The sequence below is a fragment of the Prionailurus viverrinus genome, chromosome B3 (assembly GCF_022837055.1).
Source record: "Prionailurus viverrinus isolate Anna chromosome B3, UM_Priviv_1.0, whole genome shotgun sequence".
NCBI classification, from domain to species: Eukaryota; Metazoa; Chordata; class Mammalia; order Carnivora; family Felidae; genus Prionailurus; species Prionailurus viverrinus.
In genome coordinates, this window is record NC_062566.1 from 139958212 (window position 1) to 139983469 (window position 25258).

The following is a 25258-nucleotide window of genomic DNA, read 5'->3' on the forward strand; positions in this document are numbered from 1 at the left end:
GGAGCGTTGAATCAGAAGAGGGGCCGAGGACGAGCCGGACCTCGATGTCCTCTGAGGTCTACATTTTAAAGAAGAATGTCTATTTTCATCTGGGGAATAGTAAGCACGTAGCTTGAAATGCCGGAAGCTACCGGAAGGCCCGTGCCAAGCACTGCTGGCCCGGCCTCAGCCCTCTGCCCCTTCAGCCAAGACCAGCACCTTCTCCTTTCTGGTGATTCCCCTCCGTGTGTCTAAATTACGTCTCTCTCTCCGCTTTCTTGATTTATTCGCGGTCGATGGTATCCATGGGCTATTTCCTTGTGAGACACGGGACAGGGCTCGCACGCCTCCCCCGCTCCCCCCCACTAGTGTCCGTATGTCACAAGCATTCAGTCAGAATTTAATGCTCACGTTGAAGGATAGATGCCGCTCACTGCTGAGTCTGGTGACGCGCTAGGATGACATGGACTTTGCCGGCAGCTTTCATTTTCCCTAGAGAGAACGGCCTTGGGTTTTTTCATTTGCTTGGCTTTCTTTTTTTCTTTTTCTTTTTTTTGCTATTTCTTATTTTTTACTTATTTATTTTTAAAAGTTTATTTATTTTGAGAGAGCGAGTGGGGGAGGGGCAGAGAGAGAGGGAGACACAGAACCTGAAGGAGGCTCCAGGCCCCGAGGTGTCAGCACAGAGCCCGACGAGGGGGAGCCCGGTGCAGGGCTCGAACCCATGAAACACGAGATCATGACCTGAAGCCAAGTCAGAGGCTTAGCCGACCGAGCCCCCCGGGGCACCCCAGGAACGTTGCCTTTCAGCGCTCTTGATGTGTCAGTTTGCACAGCCAGGTAGCCCCACTTTCTCCCAAACTAAGTCCCTGTCCCCGGTATTTTCTCTGTCCCTGGGAAGCACTTGTTTCTGGGGCGTGGGGGCATCAGTCAGATGAGGATACACCCCAGATCATGTGTCACATCCACGCCGTAGCGTGAAGCTTCTTCCATTTGTTTCTGGGAAGCAGATGGTAGGATGGAGCCCCCCGTATTTGGTTGCACATGTTGTAATGTTGTCAGACTCTAGAACTTGTGCCCGAGGAACCGAGTGGCCTGTCACATCCTCAGTATGCAAATACAGGCAATGCGTTTTATTTTTCAGGCAACTTTTTTTGTAGGTAGTTTTGCTGATGCCGTCTTTACTCAGTTAATTCTATGGTATTCTAAAAATGGCTTTTTAAATGTTTATTTTTGAGAGAGACAGAGACAGAGTGTGAGTAGGGGAGGGTCAGGGCCAGAAGGAGACGCAGAACTAGAAGCGGGCTCCAGGCTCCAGCTGTCAGCATAGAGCCCGATGTGGGGCTCGAACTCGCAGACCGCTAGATTATGACCTGAGCCGAAGTCAGACGTTTAACCGACTGAGCCACCCAGGCGCCCCACCTCTATGGTATTCTAAACATTGGTTGTAATTACAAAACGAATGCAACGTCATCAAAATTTAAGTAATACAGAGAGGTACCGAGAATACTAAACGAGGGGTTTTCTATCTAAATGGTATGTGAAATACACCTAAGTTACAAAAACAAGATCACTCAATCGTCTTGAGGAACTCATTTATTTCCTGTAGAATCCTCTCGGGTGCCAGATTCCCAGTAGGCACGCGTTGAGCGTGTCTGGAGAGTGTCTGGAGAGGCCACCGGGAGCTGCAGAGATGGTCCGACCTGGAGACCCTAGGGTCGCCGGGCGGCCACAGCACCGCACAGGGCAAGCTCCCGGGGTGCAGCACGGGGCCTCCCGTGAAAGACCGTCCGCCGTGGCGGCCACAGAAGCGGCCAGGGGCCCGGAGCCCGGAGGCTCGGGCCGGGCCGTGTCGGCAGGTCACAGTGCTCGGTGCCCCGTTTCGAGCAGCATGCTTTCCAGAAGCAGCCCGCTGTCGGTCTCCACGTAGGGCTGGTGCAGCCACATTGACAGGTAGCTCAGGGTGAGGTCGCGGTCCACGGCGTGCGCAAGCTCTTCGGTGATGGTGCGTTTCAGGAGGAGCTCCTTCCGGTACATGTCGGACAGCTTGCGGGAAACCTCGTCTGAAACGAACGTCTGTCTCCTTTAGAAGAGAAACGCGCGGCAGTGCTCCTGCCCGGGGTGGGGGTGGGGGAGGCACTGCTCTGGAAAGCTCCTCCTCGAATGCCAGCCTCGGCAGGAGCCCCGAGATAAAGAAGGAACCTGTGGGTATTTATCACTCTGGCTCGTGCAGACTAGCAGGATCAAATAGCGCGAGAAGGTTCATGAAATTAACAAGTATAACCTTTTCTGCTCAACTCTTCACTTCCTGCGAGGATTATGAACAGGAGGTTCACCTCAAACTGGTAATATTCCAGTAACACATCACAGGTCAATGGTTTTACCCTTTTCTTCCTCATTTGAAAGTGAGGTCTCAGATCGGCATCACATGGCTAGGCCCTTGTTTTGAACCAGCAAAGCTAAAGGTAATCGTGATCTCATGGAACTTATTTAAGTAATGGATTCCATGCTCCCACTACTTTTCTTCCATGGGGCTGGCTGAACTGACCTCAATTTATCTTTTATTTTATTTTAATTTAAGTTTATTCATTTTTGAGAGAGAGAGAGGGGGGGGGAGCACGCACAAGCATAGGAGGGGCAGTGAGGAAGGGAGGGAGGGAGGGAGAGAGAATCCTAAGCAGGCTCCATGCTGCCAGCACAGAGTCTGACACGGGGCTCAATGTGTCAAAGCATGAGATCATGACCTGAGCTGAAATCAATAGTTGGACGTTCAATTAACTGAGCTACCCAGGTGCCCCTCAACTTATGTTTTAACTTAAAACCCAAAAAGCTCTTTCCTTCTTCAAAAGGAAGAAAATTCTGCCTCTGCAGAGGAGGTGGAATTGATTCCACCCATTTTGTTGTTGTTGTTGTTGAGGTTATTTTTTTTAAGTAATCTCTATGCCCAACATGGAGCTTGATCTCACGACTCTGAGATCAAAGTGTCTCATGCTCTGACTGAGCCAGCTGAGTGCCTCGACCCATTGGCTTTAAGGGGCTAATAAGGGTAACTGGCTTCATGTGTCTCTAATTATGTTTAACATTCTTTGCTGATTATTAGAGCCAAGAAGCCCATTTTAAGATGCCCCCAACCTCCTTCCCTTCCAATGGACACTCTCGAATTGAATTTCAAAGCCTGTCAGCCTCTTCAAGTACCAGATTGAAATAACACAGATACTCTCAGGGTGCCTGGGTGGCTCAGTTGGTCGGGCATCTGACTTCGGCCGAGGTCATGATCCCGTCAGTCCCGAGTTCTAGCCTCACGTCGGGTTCTGTGCTGACAGCTCAGAGCCTGGATCCTGCTTCGGATTCTGTGTCTCCCCCTCTCTGCCCATTCCCCCACTCACACTCTGTCTCTCTCAAAAATACATGTTAAAAAAATAAATAACACAGATACTCTCCTAATTTCAACTCCTGAGAATCAACTCAGAAAGAACTACTTACAAAACTGGGCTGTGGGCCACGTGTGAAACAGGAGGGGGCGCTGCCTCTCGTGTCCATAATGGTAGTTTTCTAGTTCACAAATTCCCTTGGTAGTTGAAGACAGCTTTTCCATTTTCGTCTGTATTTTGGCCTGAAAAGATATTAATTGGGAATATGAGAACATTATTTGAAATCTACTCTAGTCTCTGATTCCATAAGATTTCCAAGCTAAGAAGTGTAAGTCTGGTGAGACCCAAAGTCCAGTAACTCAACACTGGAAACTCCACGTGCAGCAAATTTCCAGGGAGAGATATGGAGGTAGGCAGTTGCTACGATTTCATTCAGTTGGACGACTTCAAAATAAACCCTGGGTTTCTGGTGCCGGAAAGAGACAGCTTGCTGTGTCCCACTTCACCGAGATTTCCGAAGGCACGAATGTTTTTGCACCAAAGACCTGGAGGAATCTCAAGTCAGGTTCTGCCTTTATGGGCTGAGAGGACAAAAGGCAGTAAATGAGTTTATTTCTGACTTTTATTTATTTTACTTAATTAATCAATTAATTTTTTTTAGGGGTCATTTTGAAATTTATTTTTTTAAGGTCACTTTTGTGATTTTTTTTAAATTTTATTTTTTATTTTTAAAAATTTACATCCCAATTAGTTAGCATCTAGTGCAACAATGATTTCAGGAGTAGATTCCTTAGTGCCCCTGACCCATTTAGCCCATCCCCCTCCCACAACCCCTCCCACAACCCCTCCTGTAACCCTCAGTTTGTTCTCCATATTTATGAGTCTCTGATGTTTTGTCCCCCTCCCTGTTTTTATATTATTTTTGCTTCCCTTCCCTTATGTTGATCGGTTTTGTCTCTTAAAGTCCTCATATGAGTGAAGTCATACGATTTTTGTCTTTCTCTGACTGACTCATTTCACTTAGCATAATACCCTCCAGTTCCATCCACATAGTTGCAAATGGCAAGATTTCATTCTTTTTGATTGCCGAGTAATACTCCACTGTGTGTGTGTGTGTGTGTGTGTGTGTGTGTGTGTGTGTGTGTGTGTGTATACCACATCTTCTTTATCCATTCATCCGTCGATGGACATTTGGGCTCTTTCCAGACTTTGGCTATTGTCGATAGGGCTGCTATAAACATGGGGGTGCGTGTGCCCCTTCGAAACAGCACACCCGTATCCCGTGGATAAATGCCTAGTAGTGCCATTGCTGGGTCGTAGGGCAGTTCTATTTTTAGTTTTTTGAGGAACCTCCATACTGTTTTCCAGAGTGGCTGCACCAGCTTGCATTCCCATATTTCTGACTTTTATTAACTGCCTTTGAGTATACTGAAAGCTTGAGGCTGTTTCCTTGCTTATAAAACCATCATCACAGAGCTGCACGCTTCACACGGGAAGGAAATGGGGAGGACTTGACATTGATGGTGCCTCGGGGTGGGGTGGAGGGGCTCTGCGGGAAGCTCCCTCACTGCGTCGTGTGCAGGGCAGTGGCCGAGGACACGGGCCCGTCACCACTGCTCAGCTGAGCCAGCACAGAGCGCTCTGACGAAGTGCCTGCTCTCACGTGGCGGTTAGGAGGACTAAGTTAGTGTGTGTGAAGCACCCAGTTGGGGCTATCGAAGGCTCTGTTAGGTAAGGGGCGAAGTAACTAAGACTTCAGATTTAAGACCACATTTCTAATTCCTACGTACGCTTATCTTTATGTACGCGCGTAAATACGAACAGATACGTAAACCATCAAAATCGTAATTCCTTGCACTTGGCCCTGCAGCTGCCCTCCAGTCACACCCGAAGTGACGTGCACCGAGCTCTGCTACCGTTCGTTCTTAAAGGACTGCACGCCTTTCCCCAATCTTTTGAGGTCCGGTATTTGACCTGGCCCAACCCCAAGCGGTAGGACTCAGCACTTCTGCATTACAGAAGGGACAATTCTCAGGGTTGCCGAACTAGAGAAGGTCAAAGCCAGCACCTCAAGCCACGCCTCCCCCCCCCCCCCCCCCCCCCCCGTCTCCTGACATGCCATCCCGTGGTCTCTGTGTCCTTCAGCAGCTCCCTGTTGCCACCCAGTTCAAAGAAAAGCTTATACATGATCAGGAGAGCGGGCGAGGACAATCCTGGGGGTCTGACGCTAGGTCGGCGGTGCCCACGCTCAGCTCGGTCATTGACAGAGTCAAGGGAGATGTGCGGTGGGCAGCCCTGAGCCTCCAGGGCATGAGTGGCGGCCCATCCCCCCAGCTCCACCTCAGTCCACCTCCTCCCACAGACCAAACTCCAGAATGTTCATCCAGCTTAGGACAAGGGGTGTCTCAAAGTCCCCCACCGAGGTCAGATTCCTTAAAGACACTTAAAAGCCGAGTCTGGGAAAACATTCTAAAAAGCTGGAGTAGAGCAGGAAAAATAACATTATCACCCTTATGACACCAGCTTTTTGCTTTTGGACATAGAATGAGAACTTATTTCCAAACCACTTCAAACTAGAATAAATTCACCGGAGCAGAGAATTTCAGTGCCTGACGCCAGCGCCCCGATCTTGGTTCCTCCAGTGGGAGGCACCAGGGCTCCTTGGAGAAATGGCTGATCCTGGGACCGAGGCAGGAAATACATGAGATGGGCCCAGAACATCCTGGAAGGCCGGAGAGTAAGGAAGTGTTCAAAAAGACCAAAACCGAAAACTCACAACGATGGAAGCATGTCAAAGGGACACAGGAGCCAACTGAACCCCTGGTGGCCAAAGCAGGAACAACTCAAGGCACAAAGGAAAGCGGTGCTTCCGTGCTACAGCCCCAAGTGGAAAGCAAATGAACACGAGTCCACACTGCCAGAAACAAGTGATCCAGTAATTAGCAGGTGGGGGACAACAGACAACTCTCCAATGCCCACATAATCCATGCACATGTTCCACCCTTGAGGAGGTGAGGCAGAATTTCTCATTCCTCAAGCGTGGGCTGCAGTGACTTCCTTCTAGAGAGGACAGTGGGGGGGGGGGGGGGGGGGGGGGAGGGAGGACTTAGTTTTACCGAGGAGAAACCTGACCACACCCCAGACAGCTAATCAAGGTCAACACCCATCGTGCTGCGTCATGGTCGCCGTCCATGCCCTTGACAGGATGCGGTGAGAACAGAACCTCATCTCTGCGGTTTCTTCCAAAGAACCCACAACCCTGATCAAACCGTGAGAAAGACATCAGACGGATTCTAACTGAAGTCCAGCTGTAACACACCTGACCAGTACTCCTCAAAACTGTCAATGTTATAAAAAACAAGGGAAGGGGAGCCTGGCTGGCTCAATCCGTTGAGCCTCTCACTCTTGATCTCAGCTCAGGTCACGATCTTACAATTCGTGAGTTTGGGCCCTGCATCGGGTTCTGGGCTGACGGTGCAGAGCCTGCTTGGGATTCTCTCTCTCTCCCTCTCTCTCTGCCCCTCCCCGGCTTGTGCTCGCTCTCTCTCTCTCTCTCTCTCTCTCTCTCTCTCAAAATAAATTAAAAAATAATAAAAAACAGGGAAGTCTGTGAGACTGTCACAGCCAAGAGGAGTCTAAAGAGACATGATGACTCCATTTACTGTGGCGTCCGGGAAGGGCTCCCAGGATGGAAAGAGAACGTTAGGGAAAAAACAAAAGAAATGTGAATAGACTACAGCCTTCATTGACTAACAACGTTCAATCCTGGCTCATGAACTACAACGTAGGTAGCATACAAATGAAATTTGTGAAACGCAGGACAGTAATGTATGAAACAGGGTGCAGGCAGGGGATCGTTTATGGGAACTCTCCCTACTATCTGCTCAAGCTTTCTGTAAATCTGAAACTGTCCTAAAAGTTAAAGTGTTAATAAAAAACATATAGAATAAATTCACCGTCTCAGGACCCTGTGGCTTGGGGAGACCATAGAGACCAGGGGCCTAGCTCTTCCCAAGGCCACTCGCCCAGCTGTGGCATTCATGACCCTGCACCACGAGGCCGGTCTTCCTGTTCTGGTGACTGGCTTGGGCCAGGATGACCCTCCCCGTCACTCACACTTGCCTTCTATGGAAATAATCCTTCCTTTTTTAGGAAAAAGAAGGTAAGCCCCAGGCTCAAAGACTTTGATGGGGAAGCCATATTCAGCTAATGTCTTTTTAACATGATTTTGATTGTATTATAAGCAAATGTTAAGTAACTAAAGAGCATGGGGTTGATACAAACTGTGACGCAGACGTGAGAATGGAGGACACGTGCGTACACGGATCTAGTTCCACCCAGGGGTTAATTCCTCCATGGTCCTTGTAATCATACAGCCTTTGAGGGGCTCATTTCCAGTGACGGGACACAGCACCCCCAGCTCTGGACAGGACCTGCCATATTGTTCTCTGGTGGGAGCCAAAGCTTCTGCCAATCCCAGGGGGGTCTCCCCGGTCCCCTTAGAGGCCTCAGGAAACCAGCGTACGGCTTCCTTCCCTTGGGGTGGCTTCTGGCTTTCATGGCAGCTGTTTAGTCTACGGGTTCCTCCTTTTGTGGGTGAAAACTCCAATTCCTCCAATTACTCCTGTCTGACGAGGCCCACGCCGCTCAGATCCCCATCAGGACGCTCTGAACGCACATCCATGGTCTCTCGGTCCACGTGGACGGGTGGGCCCATCATTTTCCTGGCTGTCACAGACACAGCCCAGCCTTCCTCTGAAGATCTCGGGAACTTGGCTGACCACGCGCATGCGCTCACCTATAACCCAGCGGCTACTTTCACGCGGACCCGTGCCGCAGGTCCCGGGGACCAAGGGCAAGGCTCTCCACGTCTCATCTGCTGCTGCTCCGTCCATCGAGCCTGCTGGCTGGGTTTTCTGGACCTTAACTCTCCCTGCTAATGTCTTCCCAGTCTCTCCTCAGTGCAGGTGAGTGGGGCTGAAGAAGGGGTCCCGGGGCACCAGCCTGCCCCTTAAGAATGCAGAGAACCAAGTGTGCCTGGGTGGCTCAGTCGGTTGAGCAGCCGACTTTGGCTCAGGTCATGATCTTGTGGTTCCCGAGTTCGAGCCCTGTGTCGGGCTCTGTGCTGACGGCTCAGAGCCTGGAGCCTGCTTCGGATTCTGTCTCTCCCTCTCTCCCTGCCCCTCCCCCGCTCACGCTCTGTCTCTCTCAAAAATAAAAATTAACATAAAAAAAAAAGAAGAATGGGGAGAACCAAGGACGGATAAACAAAACCAATCACACCCTCCCCTTCCCAAACTTTTTCCTAATGTGCTTCTGGATACAGTTCTAAATGAGAATGTGCGCTAACAAGACCCAAGTGGCATTTAAAAACAAAATCCTTGGGGCGCCTGGGTGGCTCAGTCGGTTGAGCGTCCGACTTCAACTCAGGTCACGATCTCGCGGTCCGGGAGTTCGAGCCCCGCGTCAGGCTCTGGGCGGATGGCTCGGAGCCTGGAGCCTGCTTCCGATTCTGTGTCTCCCTCTCTCTCTGACCCTCCCCCGTTCATGCTCTGTCTCTCTCTGTCTCAAAAATAAATAAACGTTAAAAAAAAAAAATTTAAAAACAAAATCTTTTCAGATCGTTTTACATTTTATAAAAGTCACATTAGTAAGTGTTGGAAGTGTTTCTCATTCTAACATAGCTTTGAGATCCTGTGACATCTCAGGGAGGGAACGAGGGATGAGGAGGCTATGGAGCGAGGTGGGGGTGCATCGAAACGACAGACCACGAGGCCATCGGGGCTGAAGTGCACCTAACCAAGCATTACGCATCTAGCTCTTTGGCTGTTGAAATGATTTCAACACCAGAACTCAGCCACGCGGTTCCTTCTCTTTCAGGGACAATATGTGCACCTGCTTTTTTGTTCCAGCAAAAATATTTGCCATGATCAAATGGGTTAATTTGGGAAAAAACAAACAAAATAAGTGGGCGGTTTTGCATAACTTACTACTTTTAGGTTTCGATGGCTCATTCTGCCTGGGTTAATTCCCCACTGGCCCTGGAGCTGCGTCGAGACCTCGTCTGCCAGAGACACAGCGCGGATACGATGAAGAAAGCAGATCTCACAGAGCCCACAGCCCTTATCCTCCCGCCTTCCTGTGAGTGGGGGTCAACACCAAGTCGCTGACGCCTGTCTGGTTATCTGCTTCTCACCACAGCACCACCCCACGGCGAAGAGAAGGCAAACAGGACAGTTACAAAAACCGAATCCTTTAGGAGACTGTTTGCTATGTAGCCCCATAAGCATCCTAAATATCCCGAAGACAGTACTGATTTCAATCACAAAGAAAAGACCACCTTGCCAAAGTGTCCTCAACTTACCATTATTTTCTCATTTCACTGCTTCTGAAACCGTAACGCATCTTGCAATTGATTTGATATGAGAGGATAGTGTTTCTTTCCTGAGAAATTCTTCTAAACTGATAGCTTTATAATAGTTGGAACCCTAAATCTGAACAAGCGGTATCTCAAGGAAAGACAATTATACCCCACATATTCCTGTTTAACGGGCAAGGAATCACGTTACGTATCAGAAACACCTCCATCAAATACGGTTCATACATAACGATTTTCTATGTTCGTAGGTAAGTTCTAGTTACTCCAGTTCCAGTATGGAGATGGGAGCTGTGTACATTTGGGGGCAGGTACGGTGGGCACGGGAACTCAGGCATTAATTCATTAAACAGACATTAAAGAACATTTCTCATGTGTTAAACTAGGGTTCACGGGCCAAATCCAGCCCACACCCTACTTTCATGCGGTCCAAGAGCTAAGAATGGGTTTTATAGTTTCAAACGGTTGAAATAAAATGTAAAAAGAATATTCTATGATACACGAAAAGGATATATTAAAGTTTCAGTGTCCATAAATAAAGTTTTATTGGAACACGGCCATGCTGACAGACTTCAACTACCTCCATTCTGACCTCAGTCTGTACTTTCTGAACAATTATGTTCTTCTTTCGAGTTTATCTCCTAACTCAGGCAAAAGAGCCAGAGGACATCACACAGGGCTGAAAGAATGAAGGTCAAGGACAGCACCTTGGGGAGCGTCGAGATTTAGGGGGCAGGAAGAAGACACCAATGGAGAAGGCTGAGGAGGAAAAAGCAAGTGTCTAGAGGAGAGCATCTCCCACAGCGTCCACACCTTCCGAGATACACCCCTGGGATTCGGGGACTGTGAGCACAGGTGGTCAGGGGTTCTGGATCTCACCAAAGCGTTGAAGGTGGTCTGCAGCTCCTCACACAGCATCTCTAGCTCCTTGCTATATTCCGGAAGCGTCCTTCCTGCCTTTTCCCCGCAAGCCGGGCTGCTGCTCTGTAGCTCTGTCTTGTCCTCACTCCTGGACAAGATGGAAAAGAGGGGGAACACGGTACTCTCTGAAAGGCACCTCATCTCATTACGGCAAACCCAAAAAGTGCTATATCCACGCAACTGTGTCAGGCATTTGGTACAGGTGTTATTTCGTGTCATTGTGACGTATGTTTACTTATCACTGTTGTCCACGAGGAACACGTCCACCAGTTTTGCACTGGAGTAAGTCGGCTGAATGCAGCCCCGTGGTACGCTTGGCCCAGGGGAGTCCGTGCTCGATGTACACGGACAAAAGAGACATGACCGTTTTCCCAGAGTTCGCTGTCTGGAAATCGTTTGGTAAACTGAATGCTGTGGCCTATGGGGCATGAAATTAGCTCGTGGGGTCACCACACTTCCAGGAAAAAACTAAACACGAAACTAGAAGAGACAATATCAGAGAGCACCTTATGCAGGAAGGTGAACCGCTGGTTCTTGCTGAGTGGACCTCGGCAGGAAGAGGGGGGAAGGCAGCGGAGGGCCAGGGCGCATGACGTGCGCCGGGGACTGGCGAGAGCCAGGGGGACAGGCCGGGCCCAGAGACTCTCAACTCTGGTCCGTGGATGATGACAGAGGAACAGAGAATCCTAACTCTGAGAAATAAAAAATATACATGTAGGAGAAAATAATGAAACTAATCTCCCAGTTGGAAGTGGTAACTGCCAGCATTTTTTTTTTTCATGACTCCTGTCTTTTTTTTTTTTTTTTCTTCAACGTTTTTATTTATTTTTGGGACAGAGAGAGACAGAGCATGAACGGGGGAGGGGCAGAGAGAGAGGGAGGCACAGAATCGGAAACAGGCTCCAGGCTCCGAGCCATCCGCCCAGAGCCTGACGCAGGGCTCGAACTCACGGACCGCGAGATCGTGACCTGGCTGAAGTCGGACGCTTAACCGACTGCGCCACCCAGGCACCCCAACGACTCCTGTCTTTTTTAAAGGAATTGCTAAGGAGGGGGCCTGGGTGGCTCCGTCAGTTAAGTGTCCAACTTTTGATTTTGGCTCAGGTCATGATCTCATAGTTTGCGGGTTCGGGCCCCATGGCGGGCTCCATGCTGACAGCGTGGAGCCTGCTTGGGATTCTCTCCCTCTCTCTCTCTCTGCCCCACCCCAACTCGTTCTCAAAATAATAAACTTATGAAAAAGAAAAGAAAAAAACTGCTAAGGAAAAATACACTCCTGTGTCTCCTCTACTCCCCATCCTCCAGCTGACTTCTGACACATGGTCACCAAAGGTGGGGAGTGGGGTGCTCCACACCAGCGGGGCTCCCCACAATTTAACTCCATTTAGACACTATCTACCTGGAGACAGCCTCCGACCCCCACAGGTCAACGCTCGGCCCCACAAGACTGTCCCTGCTCGACTTCAGACACCAATTACAAGTCCATGTTGTTTGTTACTTGTGCTTCTGACCAATGGGTTATAAGTAAGAGGTTCCCATGACCCGCCCCCTTGGATCTTTAGGATTTGCTGGAGCAGCTCACAGAACTCAGGAAAACGGTTTACTTACTAGGTTGCTGGGTTATTACAAAGGATATTGAAGGATATGAAGGAACAGCCCGATGAAGAGGTTTATGGGGTGAGGTCCAGAAGGGTCCTGAGCACGAGGCTTCGGTCCCCGCGGAGCCTGGGTACCACCCTTCTGGCACGCGGAAGTGTTACTATTCACCAAACCAGAAGCTCTCCAAACCTCTGTCTTTTTGGGGTTTTATGGAAGATTCGTTACGTGGGCACGATTGATTAAATCATCGGCCGCTGGCAACTGACTTAACCTCCAGTCCCTCGCCCCTCCCTGAGTGGAGCTGAAAAGTCATGCCCTCTGATCCCCTGGTTGGTTCCCAGGGGGCTTTCCGGAAGTCACCTCCCTAACATTAACTCAGGGGGTTGGGAAGAACGCGTTAGGAATAACAGGACATTCCTTCCACCTGGATCATTCTGGAGGACAAAAGCTCTCACCCGTTAGGGAATCAGCAGGGTTTTAGGAGCCACGTGCCAGGAACAGGGACGGAGACCGAACAGATATGTCTTACTATAAATCACAACATCACAGAAACAAAGTGCATTGTTATGAAGTCAAAGTTCTACTGATCTCCCACCCAACGCTCATTCATCTTAGAAGGTGTGAGCTTCATGACTGGGCCTGTGTCCTTCCAATCCGTTTTTATACTTTTATATACGGACATAACCATGAATAATATGTAGCATAATTTTGTACTTAAAATGGACATATACAGTTTATACGTGCATATGTCATTTTGCTCCTTGCTCTTTTTCTTAAAATAATTTATTTATGCATGTTGATAAAGACTACATTTGCAACCCTAAGAGACTCGAGGGGGCCGCCTGGGTGGCTCAGTCGGTTGAGCATCGACCTCACTTCACATCATGATCTCATGGTTCATGGGTTTGAGCCCCTCGTCAGGCTCTGTGCTGACAGCTTGGAGCCTGGAGCCTGCTTCGGATTCTGTGTCTCCCTCTCTCTCTGCACCTTTCCAGTTCATGCTCTCTCAAAAATAAACAAACATAAAAAAAAAAAAGAAAAAAAAAAGACTCCTAGGGTGGGAGGCACCTCAGTGGCTCAGTTGACTAAGCATCCAACTCGATTTCGGCTCAGGTGACGATCTCATAGTTTGTCGGAACGAGTCCCATGTCAGGCTCTGTGCTGACAGTGCAGAGCCTGCTTGGGATTCTCTCTCTCTCTCTCTCTCTCTCTCTCTCTCTCTCTCGCGCGCGCGCGCGCTCTCTCTCTCTTCCCCTGCTCCTCCCCCAACTTGTGCGTGCATACGCTGTCTCTCAAAATAAAATAGACATAAAGAAAAAAAAAAAAAAAAGAGTCCCAGGGTGAAGCACTTAGAGCATGAGGAGCTCTGGATGCACTTACCATAAACTGATTTTCAGGTTGGCAATATTATTTGCAGTAGCAAAACCTGTGTCATTGAGGTTTTCCCATTTCAGGATCAAGTTATGCCAATCAGCTGCATTGTCCTTAATTTTTCTTGCACTGACAGATAAGACAGGTTTTCTGGGCGTTATACTCCCGAGAGCATCTCCTGATGGGGAGTAAAAGAAACATAATTATCATGAAATCTGTGAAAAGAAATAAAATGAACCTCATTTAAAACGGGGTCGGGAGGCCCTGAAAGGTGAGCTGTCGTGCGTACATGACTAGCTGCAGGCCAGCCAGCAGGAAGAAGGAAGGCAAGAATTATTATGACGAGGGAGGGTATTTTCCGCATAGGAATCTCATTATCTGCTTTCGAGAGAAAGATCCCTCCCCGTTCAGCAACAGTGCCCCAACCACCACTTGCAGCCAATGAGAACCTCAAACACGTGTTTTTCTCCAAGGAACTTGTGTTCCACACTCCCCCACTTCCCCCTAAAACCTAATTAAAGCTGACCTTTCCGGGGGGGCTCATGCGGGTAAGCATCCGACTTCGACTTCGGCTCAGGTCATGATCTCATGGCCTGAGGGTTTGAGTCCTGCGTGGGGTCTGTGCTGACAGCTCGGAGACTAGAGCCTGCTTCAGATTCTGTGTCTCCCTCTCTCTCTGCCCGTCCCCTCCTCATGCTCTGTCTCTCTCTCTCTCTCTCTCTCTCAAAAGTAAACATCAAAAAAAAAAATTAAGGGGCGCCTGGGTGGCTCAGTTGGTTAAGCATGAGACTTCCACTCAGGTCACGATCTCACAGCTCGTGGGTTTGAGCCCTGCGTCCGGCTCTGTGCTGACAGCTTGGAGCCTGGATCCTGCTTCGAATTCTGTGTTTCCCTCTCTTTCTGCCCCTCCCCAACTCATGCTCCGTCTCTCTCAAAAATAAACATTAAAAAAATTTTTTTTAATGATTCAAAAAAATTAAAAAAAAAAAAAAAGCAACCTGATCTCTTCCGACTTGCCCACTATTCACCATAGCTTGCTTGTCCCGAATTGCAATTCCTTTCCTTTCCTTTCTTCTTTTTTTTTTTTTTTTTTACAAAAAGTGATTCTTTGCTCTGTTTAAAGTTAACATTGCTTTGTGGTTACACTGGGGGCCAAAGGAGATGACCCCAGGGGACGATCACCCTCAGGCTGCAGGGAGTCATCTGCAGGGCACCATTGTGCTAACTCCTTCAGAGTCTCTCAGATTTTGAGTCTCTCCCTTTGGTGGAGCTTTCCACTTAATTCGGGATCTGTTTAAAGTACTCGCTCATTTTCCAAACCTCAGATTTTGAGTAATGGGATCTTGATTCTCTACATTCTCTCAGAAGGGTCCTCCCTGTGGGACCCCAGCTGATCTTATGTTTAAAGCTCTTCCCTCTTCGTGTGCTTATTCATTAATTTAATTTAATTTAATTTAATTTAATTTTTTTAGTGTTTATTTTAATTTTTGAGAGAGAGAGCATGAGCAGGGGAGGGGCAAAGAGAGAGGGAGACACAGAATCCAAAGCAGGTTCCGGGCTCTGAGCTGTCAGCATAGAGCCCAACATGGGGCTAGAACTCACGAACTGCGAGATCAGGACCTGAGCTAAAGTCGGATGCTTAACCGACTGAGACACCCAGGCGCCCCTTATTTATTCTCAAATATATTAACAGTGTTATATTAGTTGGAGGTGTACAAGATAATGACTGAACAATTCCACACATCACTCGGTGCTCATCACGCTGGGTACTATTTTTTTTTTAAGTAGGCTTCACGCCCAGCATGAGGCCCAATGCGGGACTTGAGCTCATAACCCTGAGATCAAGACCCAAGCTGAGATCAAGAGTCAGGCACTTAACCAGATGAGCCACCCAGGCGCCCCATGAGAAGTTAAAACTTCACTGGCCATGATGGCGACCTCTTGATCTCCCCAACTTTTCTCAGAACCTAATTAGAAAGCTCTCAGTCTAAGATTAAGCAGCCTACGAGGGATGCCTATTTTAATGAGTACCTGAAGGTTTATAAACATATTCAGGACTCTCAAGTCGCCTCTTTATAAAATACCAATCCCAAATTAACCAAGTGGAACAAACAATTGAAAGAAGGCAAAAGTCTTTTGAGGCCTCTTAGTCTCAGAGCACATGATGGCCATCTTACGTAAGCAAAGCCAACAGCCACCTTCCTCTTTCCCTCCAACATGGCCCCCCCTCCTTTATACCCTCCACTTCCTCATTCAATCCTCTGTCTGAACCTCCTCCCTTTCTCTCTGGACCTCTCCCCATTTCTTCCTCTCCCAAACTTACTAAAATCTGCCCATGAAAGTCAGACCCTCTGAGGATCCAAATGCTAAATTCCCAATTTCTCATGTTCCCTGGACAAAAGCTGAATTACGACCCACAGTCAAAGACTTTCTTGGGCGCCTGGTGGCTCAGTTGGTTGAGCATCCCACTCTTGATTTCAGCTCAGGTCACAATCCCAGGGTCGTGGGATCGAGCCCCACATTGGGCCCACTGCTGAGCGTGGAGCCTGCTTAAGATTCTCTCTCTCTCTCTCTCTCTCTCTCTCTCTCTCTCCCTCTCTCTCTCCCCCTCTGCTGCTCTCCCCTGCTCGTGTTCCCTCTCTCTCTTCTCTCTCTGAGAAAAAATAAAAAAGACTTTCTCAAAGTGAGAGTTGGGAATCTCAGATTTGCTGACAATCTTCACAGATCCTCATAGATTCGCTGAGTTATTTAATACGGTTATTCAAAGTTATCAACCCAGTTTCTCAGATTCATATCAACTATTTCACACACTTGTTGAGGGCCAGTCCGAGCCCTGGATGAACACTGCCCATTGGGATAATCCTGATGAATGAGGATTACCTCCAATCTGACTTCAGTCTTTTACTTCCTAAATGATTAAATTCTTTCCAGCTTATCTCTTAACTCAGGCAAAAGAGCCAGCTGACAAAGTACCCGGCGATGGGAACCAGAACTTGCCCCTCAAGCAATGAGGATTGCCCCAAGCCAGCAAGACCCCTCATGACTGATCCCACGACAATGACGGACCTGACCTTCACTGCCCACCTGCTCACACCCACCGACCCCCTGCCCCACACTTTCCTTATATAAACCTGCAAGTATTTTCAGCACTTGGGAGACAGTCTTTGAGACATTAGACTGCTGTCTTCCTGGCATTGGCTTTGCTGAGAAATACACTCCTGTCTTGTGTCCTCACCACTCCTTTCTCGGGTCTTTGGATTTTGTCAGCAGGGAGTGGTCGAACCCCGCAGGGAGCGGTCAAGCCCTGGAGGCAGGTGTTCGTGCACCTCTGTGCCCCAGCTACACAGAGAGAGTCTAGAAGCACAGATGGGGTACTATCCCTGGCCTTGCTATATGATTGAGCTCCTGCGGTTGCTAAATGACTTTCCGAGTTAATTCCTAGGACTTTCCCCCAAACTGCTGAATATGGTAAGATTCAGGCTTATATCCAAAAGCCCAATGAACCTGTCTATGGAGGATTATAATAGCTGGCTCCAAATTGTTTTTAAAGAAAATTCTGGTCTTCCTTTAAACATTGAATCCACTTGGGCAGTTTTTAACTCTGTGTTCATTAATGGGCCGAGCTGGGATCTTCCCTTTCTAGTTAAGAGGGCCGGGACGGAATGGGAAGCTTGTCCACTGCAGACCCAGTTAAAGTAGCCAGCCGGCTCGCCTGCACCCTGGGTGATTCAACAAAAACGAAGAACCGTGTGGTCCATAATTTTCAACTCCGACAAATGGAGGCCCCTAAGCAAACTAAAAGCGTCCCGATCTTTACCGATATTGTAAAAAGCCAGGCCATTGGAAAAAGACCGCTGGACACTTAAGAGCTCCAGCCGCCTTCCACCCTCTGACTAGCCTTTCCAGATCCTTGGGAATGAAGGTCTCTCTGCCCTTACGGACGCGAGAGCTACACTCAGTGCTCAACCCCGCTACTGGCAAGCAGCCCCTGCCTCGGAGTGCTAACACCCTTCAAGTGGGAGGGGAGGGTCTCTAGTAAACCTCGAAAGGGTCCCGTCTCTGAACCTGGTCTCTCTTGCCCAGGCCCTCTAAGAGATGCCCACCTTTTCTCCTTAGTTCCTCGGCCACTGTACACTCACCGGGCCCAAATTTCGTAGAGAAGTACGCTGGGATCTCTTTCTCCCGGAAGGGGGAAAGAATTCTAGAATCCGACAGCGGCAACCAAAATAGCCAACCTGGTGAATCCCGTGACCCTTCAACATCTTTTATTTGCTCAGTCGCCGACCGCACTGGAGCCGATTCCGAGGACACGAGCCGTATGACCCTCCTGGACCAACTACCGCCCTCCGTATGGGCAAAATCCTCCACTGCTCCCGGCAGGATCCACAGCACGCCTCCCATTAAGATCCCAACAGACCCCTCAGAGCCTCTCCCTGGAATTAACGGAAGCGCTGTAAACAAAGACACTCTGAGGGCACTTAGATGTTAACGGAACATCGGGAGGCTCGGGGTCTCATTATCCCCTGTAGTAAGGCTGGCGACACCCCTATTTTACCTGTAAGAAGACCCAGTGACTGAGGAGGGAGGTCTGTCCAAGAACCCCAAGCCATAAATAACACTGACCTCCCTCACCACCCTCTTGTCCTAATCCCCACACTCTTATTAGCCTCTATCCCTACCGAAAGCAAATTTTTCACGGTGACCAGTTTACAGAGCACCTTCTTCAGCATGTCTGTGGATAAGGCCAGCCAATCTCTCTGCTTCGCCTGGGTGGGACAGCAGGACACCAGGACAGTCACAACCCAGGGTTCTTCACGAACCCCGAGAGCTGACTTAGATGACACGAGGTTTTCTGGAGGCGCCGTCTTGTGACAATATCTACGGGACGTGCTTCCTCCGCCTTTTCCCAAGCCTCCCCACAGGAGGACAGCATCCACCTGTTGAAACCTTTAGCCTTAAAAGAACATGCAGTCTTAAAGGGAAAATTGCAGTTAGTTCAAACCCAGGTTCAATATTTAGGGCATCTGAAGTTGAAACAAGGTCCACATTTGGATTTAGGTAGCCTTCACTGCATTCTGAGCTTCCCAAAACCTAAAACTAAGCGTGTTAATGGGGTTTTCTCAGGTTGACTGGCTATTATTAGAACTGGATCCCTGACCCCATTATTTGGGAAGGTCAGGATGACTTGGCTTTTTTAAATGTTATTTATTTTTGAGAGAGAGAGAGAGAGAGAGAGAGAGAGACAGAGAGAGAAAGAATGCAAGTGGGGAAGGGTCAGAGAGAGACGGAGACACAGAATCCGAAGCAGGCTCCAGGCTCTGAGCTGGCAGCACAGAGCCCAACGTGGGGCTCGAACTCTCGAACTGCGAGATCATGACCTGAGCTGAAGTCTGACGCTTAACTGACTGAGCCACCCACGCACCCCAGGATGACTTGGCTTTTAATACCTTAAAAGAAACCCCAATAAACATCCTGCTCTTGGACATCCCAATTATCCACTTCCCTTTTTTCCATTTATATATGAAAAGGAAGGGAATTCCCTTGGGGGACTCACCCCCAACACAGGGACCACCATCGACTCCACAGGGCATTCCGGCCAACAGGCCATGTGGCACCAGGCTCTGCCCCTTGCCACAGAGCCATTCCTATCACCACCCTTTTGGCTCAGGCCAGTGAGGAGACAGTCCCGGGACCCCTGTTGCCTTCCCTGTGCAAACTAGAGTTTGGGCCGAACAGCAATCCAGTCCTGCCAGAGACTCTAAAATTCCCATTACTGACCGCTGTGTGTGCAGCCATTGCTGCGCTGATAAAATGACCTCTGTAAATCAATACTATGGGCAAGGTGATAAGGCCATAAAGCACCTGCTCTGCTCGTCCCACCTGCACCAAATTGCAATGCTGGACAACCTGTCCACACCGCCCCTGGGCATTTTAATTGCCCAATGGACCATCCGAGGTTTGGCAAGTGGATTTTATTCAGCTTCCCCCCCCCCCAACCCCCCAGTCTCAAAGATACAAATGTTTTAGCCACGGGTTGTATGTTTTCTTACTGGACTGAGGTTTTTCCTTGTAGGCAGCATACTGCCTCTTCTGCAGTTAAAATTCTTTAAAAAAAAAATTATTTATTTAGAGAGAGAGCACAGGCGGGAAAGGAGCAGAGAGAGACGGAGACACAGAATCCGAACCAGGCTCCAGGCTCCAAGATGTCAGCACGGAGCCCGACGCAGGGCTCGAACCCATGAGCCATGGGATCATGACCTGAGCTGAAGTCAGATGCTTAACTGACTGAGCCACCCAGGCACCCCAGCAGCTAAAATTCTATAAGAAAAGATCATCCTTACCTGGAGACCCACCCTTGAACTTCATAGTGACTAAGGATCTCATTTCACTGGTCGGGTGATGCGACCAGTCTGTGCTATTCGTCTGGTTTTACAACACTTTCACTATGCTTACCACTCTCAATCCACAGGGCTAGTTGAACTGGCATCATAAACATGTAATTGGCAAAATCTGCACAGGCCCTCTAACCATGTTGGCCAAAGGCACTGCCAGTAGTCATTTTATTTTATTTTTATTTTTTAAAATTTATTTATTTATTTTTGAAAGAGAGAGTGTGTGTTCAAGAGTAGGGTAGGGGCAGAGGAAGAGAGAGAGAGAATCTTAAGCAGGCTCTAAGCTCAGCACAGAGCCCGACTTGGGGCTGGATCCCACAACCCTGGGATCATGACCTGAGGTGAAATCAAGAGTTGGATGTTTAGGGGTGCCTGAGTGGCTCAGTTGGTTGGGTACCCTGACTTCGGCTCAGGTCATGATCTCACAGTTGGTGGGTTCGGGCCCCACATCAGGCTCTATACTGACAGCTCAGAGCCTGAAGCCTGCTTCAGATTTCTGTGTCTCCCTCTCTCTGCCCCTCCTCCACTTGTACTCTTTCTGTCTCAAAAATAAATATTAAAAAATAAATTAAAGGGGCACCTGGGTGGCTCAGTCAGTTAGGCATCCGACTTGGGCTTAGGTCATGATCTCACGGTTTCTGAGTTTGAGCCCCGCGTCAGGCTCTGTGCTGACAGCTCGGATCCTGGAACCTGCTTCAGATTCTGTGTCTTCCCCTCTCTCTGCCCCTCGCATGCTCATGCTCTCTCTTTGTCTCTCAGTGATAAATAAACATTAAAAAAAATTTTTTTTAATAAATTAAAAAAATAAAAGACAATTTAAAAAAAAGGAGTTGGATGTTTAACTGACAGAACCATCCAGGCATCTAAGAAAACCTGATTCTCGATAAGTGATGCTACTGAACAAAGATCTTGATCAAAAGGGGGAAGTGTGAAAATAAAGGAAACCTCATTTAGTGATAAGATTCTTTTTTTGAAAGTAAGGTCTACACCCAATGTGGGGGGTTTGAACCCATGACCCCTAGATCAAGAGACATATGCTCTACTGACTGAGCTACCCAGATGCCCCAGGAAACCTCATTTAAAATGGGGTCAGGAAGCCCTGGAGAGGGGGCACCACTTGCTGCAACCTGCACAACCAGCAGGAACAAGGAAGATAAGAATGATCTCAACAAGGGAGGGCATATTTCACATAGGAAATTTGTCTCCTGCTTTTAAGAAAAGGAAGGAAGATCCCTCCCTGCCCTAGCAATAATGCACTAACCACTGCCTGTAGCCAAGAGCAAAACCACGGTGCAGAAACGACCACAGCTGCCAACTCTTGTTGTCCTATAAACTTTGGTTTACAACAACTCTCCTCAATTTCCTCCTAAAACCTAATGAAAGCTGACCTTCCCTTTGTCTCTTTGAACTTGCCTATAGTTCGCCATAGCTGGCCTGTCCCAAACTGTAATTCCTTTGCTATGGCTGACTAAATTCTTTTTTTTTTTAACTTAAATAAAATTGCTCTTTGTTTTGTTTAAAGGGAACACATTTATGGTCTTAGTTGAAGGGCAAATTTATATCTATATTTTCTTCCATCAGAAATAGTCAGATGAGGGGCGCCTGGGTGGCTCAATTGGTTAAGTAGCTGACTTTGACTCAGTTTGTGGGCCCGGGCATCAGGCTCTGTGTTGACAGCTCAGAGCCTGGAGCCTGCTTCGGGATTCTGGATCTCCCTCTCTCTCTGCTCTCCCCCTCCACTCCTGCTCTGTCTCTCTCTCTCAAAAGTAAATAAACATTAAAAAAAAAAAGAAAAAAAGAAAGAAATAGCCAGATGGAAGAGATGAATAGGGCAAGGTATGTGGAAAGCTTCCATGCTCTCCAAGCACAGTACTCACCATGTTCACCAACCTGGAGTTGCCCCCAATCCCATCCTTTTGGGCTGTTATGGAGGCTTCATTACATAGGCATGGCTGATTAAATCATTGGGTGTTGACCCTCTTCCCTACGGGGTGGGCAGGGGAGAGAGAGGGGCCCGAAAGTTCCAACCTTTTAATCACAAGACCAGTTCACAGGGGTGGGCTGGGGCAAGCAGCCCCCAACCGAAGGTCACCTAGGGGCTTTCCAAAAGTCACGGCATTAACATGACAAAAAACATCACTCTCACACTTTCGGTGATGCCAAGGGTTTTAGCTCTGTGCCAAGAACAGGACAAAGACCAAATATTTACTTATTATAAACCACAATAGCACAGCTTGTTACGCAAGTCCTGTCTACGACTTCTCCAGCTTCTTCCTGCTTGCTCTCTATGCCTCAGTGCTAGCTCTGTGCAAGTTCTGAAGTTGACCTAGAATATTTTTCCTGTCTGTGTGTGTCCCCATACCCTTGGCTTAGTATCCCGAAGGCTCTGCTTATTTTTCTTTCTTTCTTTCTTTCTTTCTTTCTTTCTTTCTTTCTTTCTTTCTTTTTCTTTCTTTCTTTCTTTCTTTCTTTTTTTTTTTGAGAGAGAGAGAGGGAGAGAGAGAATCTTAAGCAGACTCCATGCCCAGTGTGGAGCCCAATGTGGGGTTTGATCTCATAAACTGTGAGATCATGACCTGTGCTGAGATCAAGAGTTGGACGCTGAACCGACTGAGCCACCCAGACGCCCCAATCCTCTGCTTATTTAAATATCATACTGGTTTTTCTTTTATTTTTTACTTATATGACTAACCAACAGTGAGTACCAACAATATGCCAAACATGGGGGATGAAGTGACTGAATGAGACCTACCAGGACTATTTTCATGGAACTTACTTTCCAAGCAGGAAGTGGATAATAGACAACTAGATGACCATGATCAATTTAGACCATGGTGAGTGTCATATGGAAAAGAAAATGGGGAATCGGTGGTGTTTGGGTGGCTCAGTCAGTTAAGCAACTGCCTCTCGATCTTGGCTCCTGATCTCACAGTTTGTGAGTCTGAGCCCCACATCGGCCACCCTGATGGCACGGATCCTGCTTGGGATCCTGTCTCTCCTTCTCTCTGCCCCTTCCCTGCTTATTCTCGCTCACTCTCTCAAAATAAATAAATAAACTTAAAAAAAAAAAAAGGAAAAGAAAATGGGGTCTTGTGTTAGGGTGAGCCCTTGAAGAGGTGTCATTTAGGCTGGGATCTGAATGATGAGAGGTCAACAGCAAGGGTCCTATCTGAGAATGAGCCTGGTGAGTCTGAAAAATTGAGAAAGAGCAGTGTGGCTATGATGAGAAATGGAAGCAGAAAAATGTTCACCTTTAGCCCAGAAGGCTAACCAGCAAGGATAGTTCATCAAGGATCCAATATGCGCTGGCTGCTACCTTCTTAAAGCATCTCATGACTGCCTGTAAATCTCACTGACAGTATCAAACTAAGAAACGCCAGAGAAATCTTGTGAAAGCAGTTTTATGAGTAGAAATTCAAAGAAACACTTAGGACAAAACACTCCCTCCATGTCTCCTCCCCCTTGACCAACTACCAGCTTCATACAGCAAAAAGCGCAGCCCTTTCCGCCCCAGGGGTCCTGACCCCATGTTACTTACATAAACTTACAATTGCACCATACAACATCTCAAGATTCTTTCTCGACTGTTGTACTTGATCACCCCACATCACCTAGAATGGAATGGCGTGGGGGGGGCTGGTAGGTGAGGGGGCAGTCAAGCAACTGGAACCTTACAGACCAAGATAGAGTTTAGGTGTATTCCAAGGCAGTGGAAAGTAAACAATAAACTTGGGAGTAGGAAAGTGACATGATCTGATTTAGGCTTCCAGAAAGTCCCTCCTTCCACAAAGAAATCTTTCTGGATCTCCCAGGTTGGGTTGCCTCCAGGAGTCATTGCACTAGATGTCTGAAAACAACCTATTCTTCGTTATCACCGGCACTCACTAGTGTGGTATATTTGCTTGTGTGATATCTATGTTCCCTGCTAGACTGTAAGCACACTGGATAGTGACTGCGTCTTGTTCCCTCTCAGAACCCCGGCACATAGTAGGTGCTGAATAGCCTGTGTTAAATGGGGAAATAGTTTTTACCACCTGTACTTTAATCTGCTAAGGGTTACTCTTCTCCAGTAGGGACTCTTTGAGGGTGAGGACATCTGATTCATTCTCTGCTCCACACCAGCACAGATTTAGGAACCTAAGACAAAGTTCTAACTTCAAGAAACTCAGGCTAGTAGGTAAAGAGACCAGTAATCAGAGTCACAGCACAGAGCAGAGTGAGATAAAGCACAGTGGCTGCCTCACTTATCCCTCCAGGGCCTCAGCTCCCAATCTGTTCACATTACTACATGGGATCGCTGTAAGGCTCAAATGAGCTGACCCCCATAAAGCACTAAGGACACGACTTGGCACATGGTGAGCACTCGCTGAATGACAGCTTTTATTATGAGCAAAAAAGCTCTGTGACCGGTAATCCTGAGGGGAATTCAGGGGAAGGTTTTGGGAGCAGCTGGGCATGCAAGGCTTGACACCCAATGTGCTCCGCTAATTCTAGTTTGTAATGAGAATCACAATTTGGTATCTGGATCAGCCGACACTCCTTTGCATACATCAAGTAGTTCCACGTGTGACAAAACTGAGGCGCGGCAAAACTGACGGGCTCCCGGGCCGACCGCGGAGCCTGCGCGGGGCCAGCGGGCTGGGCTGGGCTGGGCCAAGGCAGGGACCCCCATTCAGGCCGGGAAGCTCCCAGCCTCCGGCCCAGGCCGCGGGCCAAGCCGTGACTCTCACACCCTCCCTTGTCCCGGGGAGCTGGCCCATCGCACGCACCTGCCATGCGTCCGCAGATATCCCGGGAAGGAGCCCGAAGCCCCGCCCACGCCCGCCGGAAGCGCGCCGACGTCTCTTCCGCCGCGTTCAGCTAGCTGGCCTGCTGCCACTTGTGGCTCCGCCGCTCAGCTTCCGGCTGTCGCTCGGCAGTGTCGGCCCGGTTGCCCAGGGAACGGGCTCCCGGCAGCCCCCGCGGCCCGGAGTCCGTCCCCGCCTCCTCCGGCCGAGCCGGACCGACGAGTCCGGAGGGGCCGTCGCGGGAGGTGAGTCCGGCGACGCCGCCGTGGGCCCCACTGCCCCCGCCTCCCGGCCCGCGCCCCTTCCTCGGCCTCCCCGCCGCCGCTCACACCTCCCCCAGGCCTCCCTTCGCTCGCCTCGGCGCCTCAGGGTCGCATTGCCCATCTCGCCCCCGTTCCCGGCCCCCGCGTCGCCCCGGCGGGTGGCCGAGCCCGAATGCCACAACACTCGAGGCGCCAGGCT

General features: G+C 48.9%; 2 protein-coding genes across 2 annotated transcripts in view; one reads left to right on the plus strand and one right to left on the minus strand.

Moving 5' to 3' along the window:
* Positions 1-1557: 1557 nt before the first annotated feature.
* CINP (cyclin dependent kinase 2 interacting protein) lies at positions 1558-24933 on the minus strand. The gene is made up of 5 exons (XM_047864010.1): positions 24779-24933; positions 13627-13795; positions 10606-10735; positions 3463-3592; positions 1558-2042 (listed from the first exon to the last, which is right to left on the minus strand). Exons 1-5 carry the CDS (start codon positions 24783-24785, stop codon positions 1840-1842), a joined length of 639 nt encoding a protein of 212 aa, XP_047719966.1. The 5' UTR covers positions 24786-24933; the 3' UTR covers positions 1558-1839.
* Positions 24910-25258, plus strand: part of TECPR2 (tectonin beta-propeller repeat containing 2) — a 108258-nt gene continuing 107909 nt past the window's right edge. Inside the window, exon 1 of the mRNA XM_047864000.1 lies at positions 24910-25041. The gene's annotated coding sequence lies outside the window, so the exon portion shown is untranslated. The remainder of the gene's footprint in view (positions 25042-25258) is intronic.

Bases quoted from the DNA above. Each gene is read 5' to 3' on its own strand.
- CINP (XM_047864010.1), bottom strand. The intron at 10,736-13,626 runs GTAAGTGCATCC...CATCTTGTCCAG, and splicing joins AACCTGAAAATCAGTTTATG to GAGTGAGGACAAGACAGAGC. The intron at 3,593-10,605 runs GTGAGATCCAGA...ATATCTTTTCAG, and splicing joins AGACCACCTTCAACGCTTTG to GCCAAAATACAGACGAAAAT.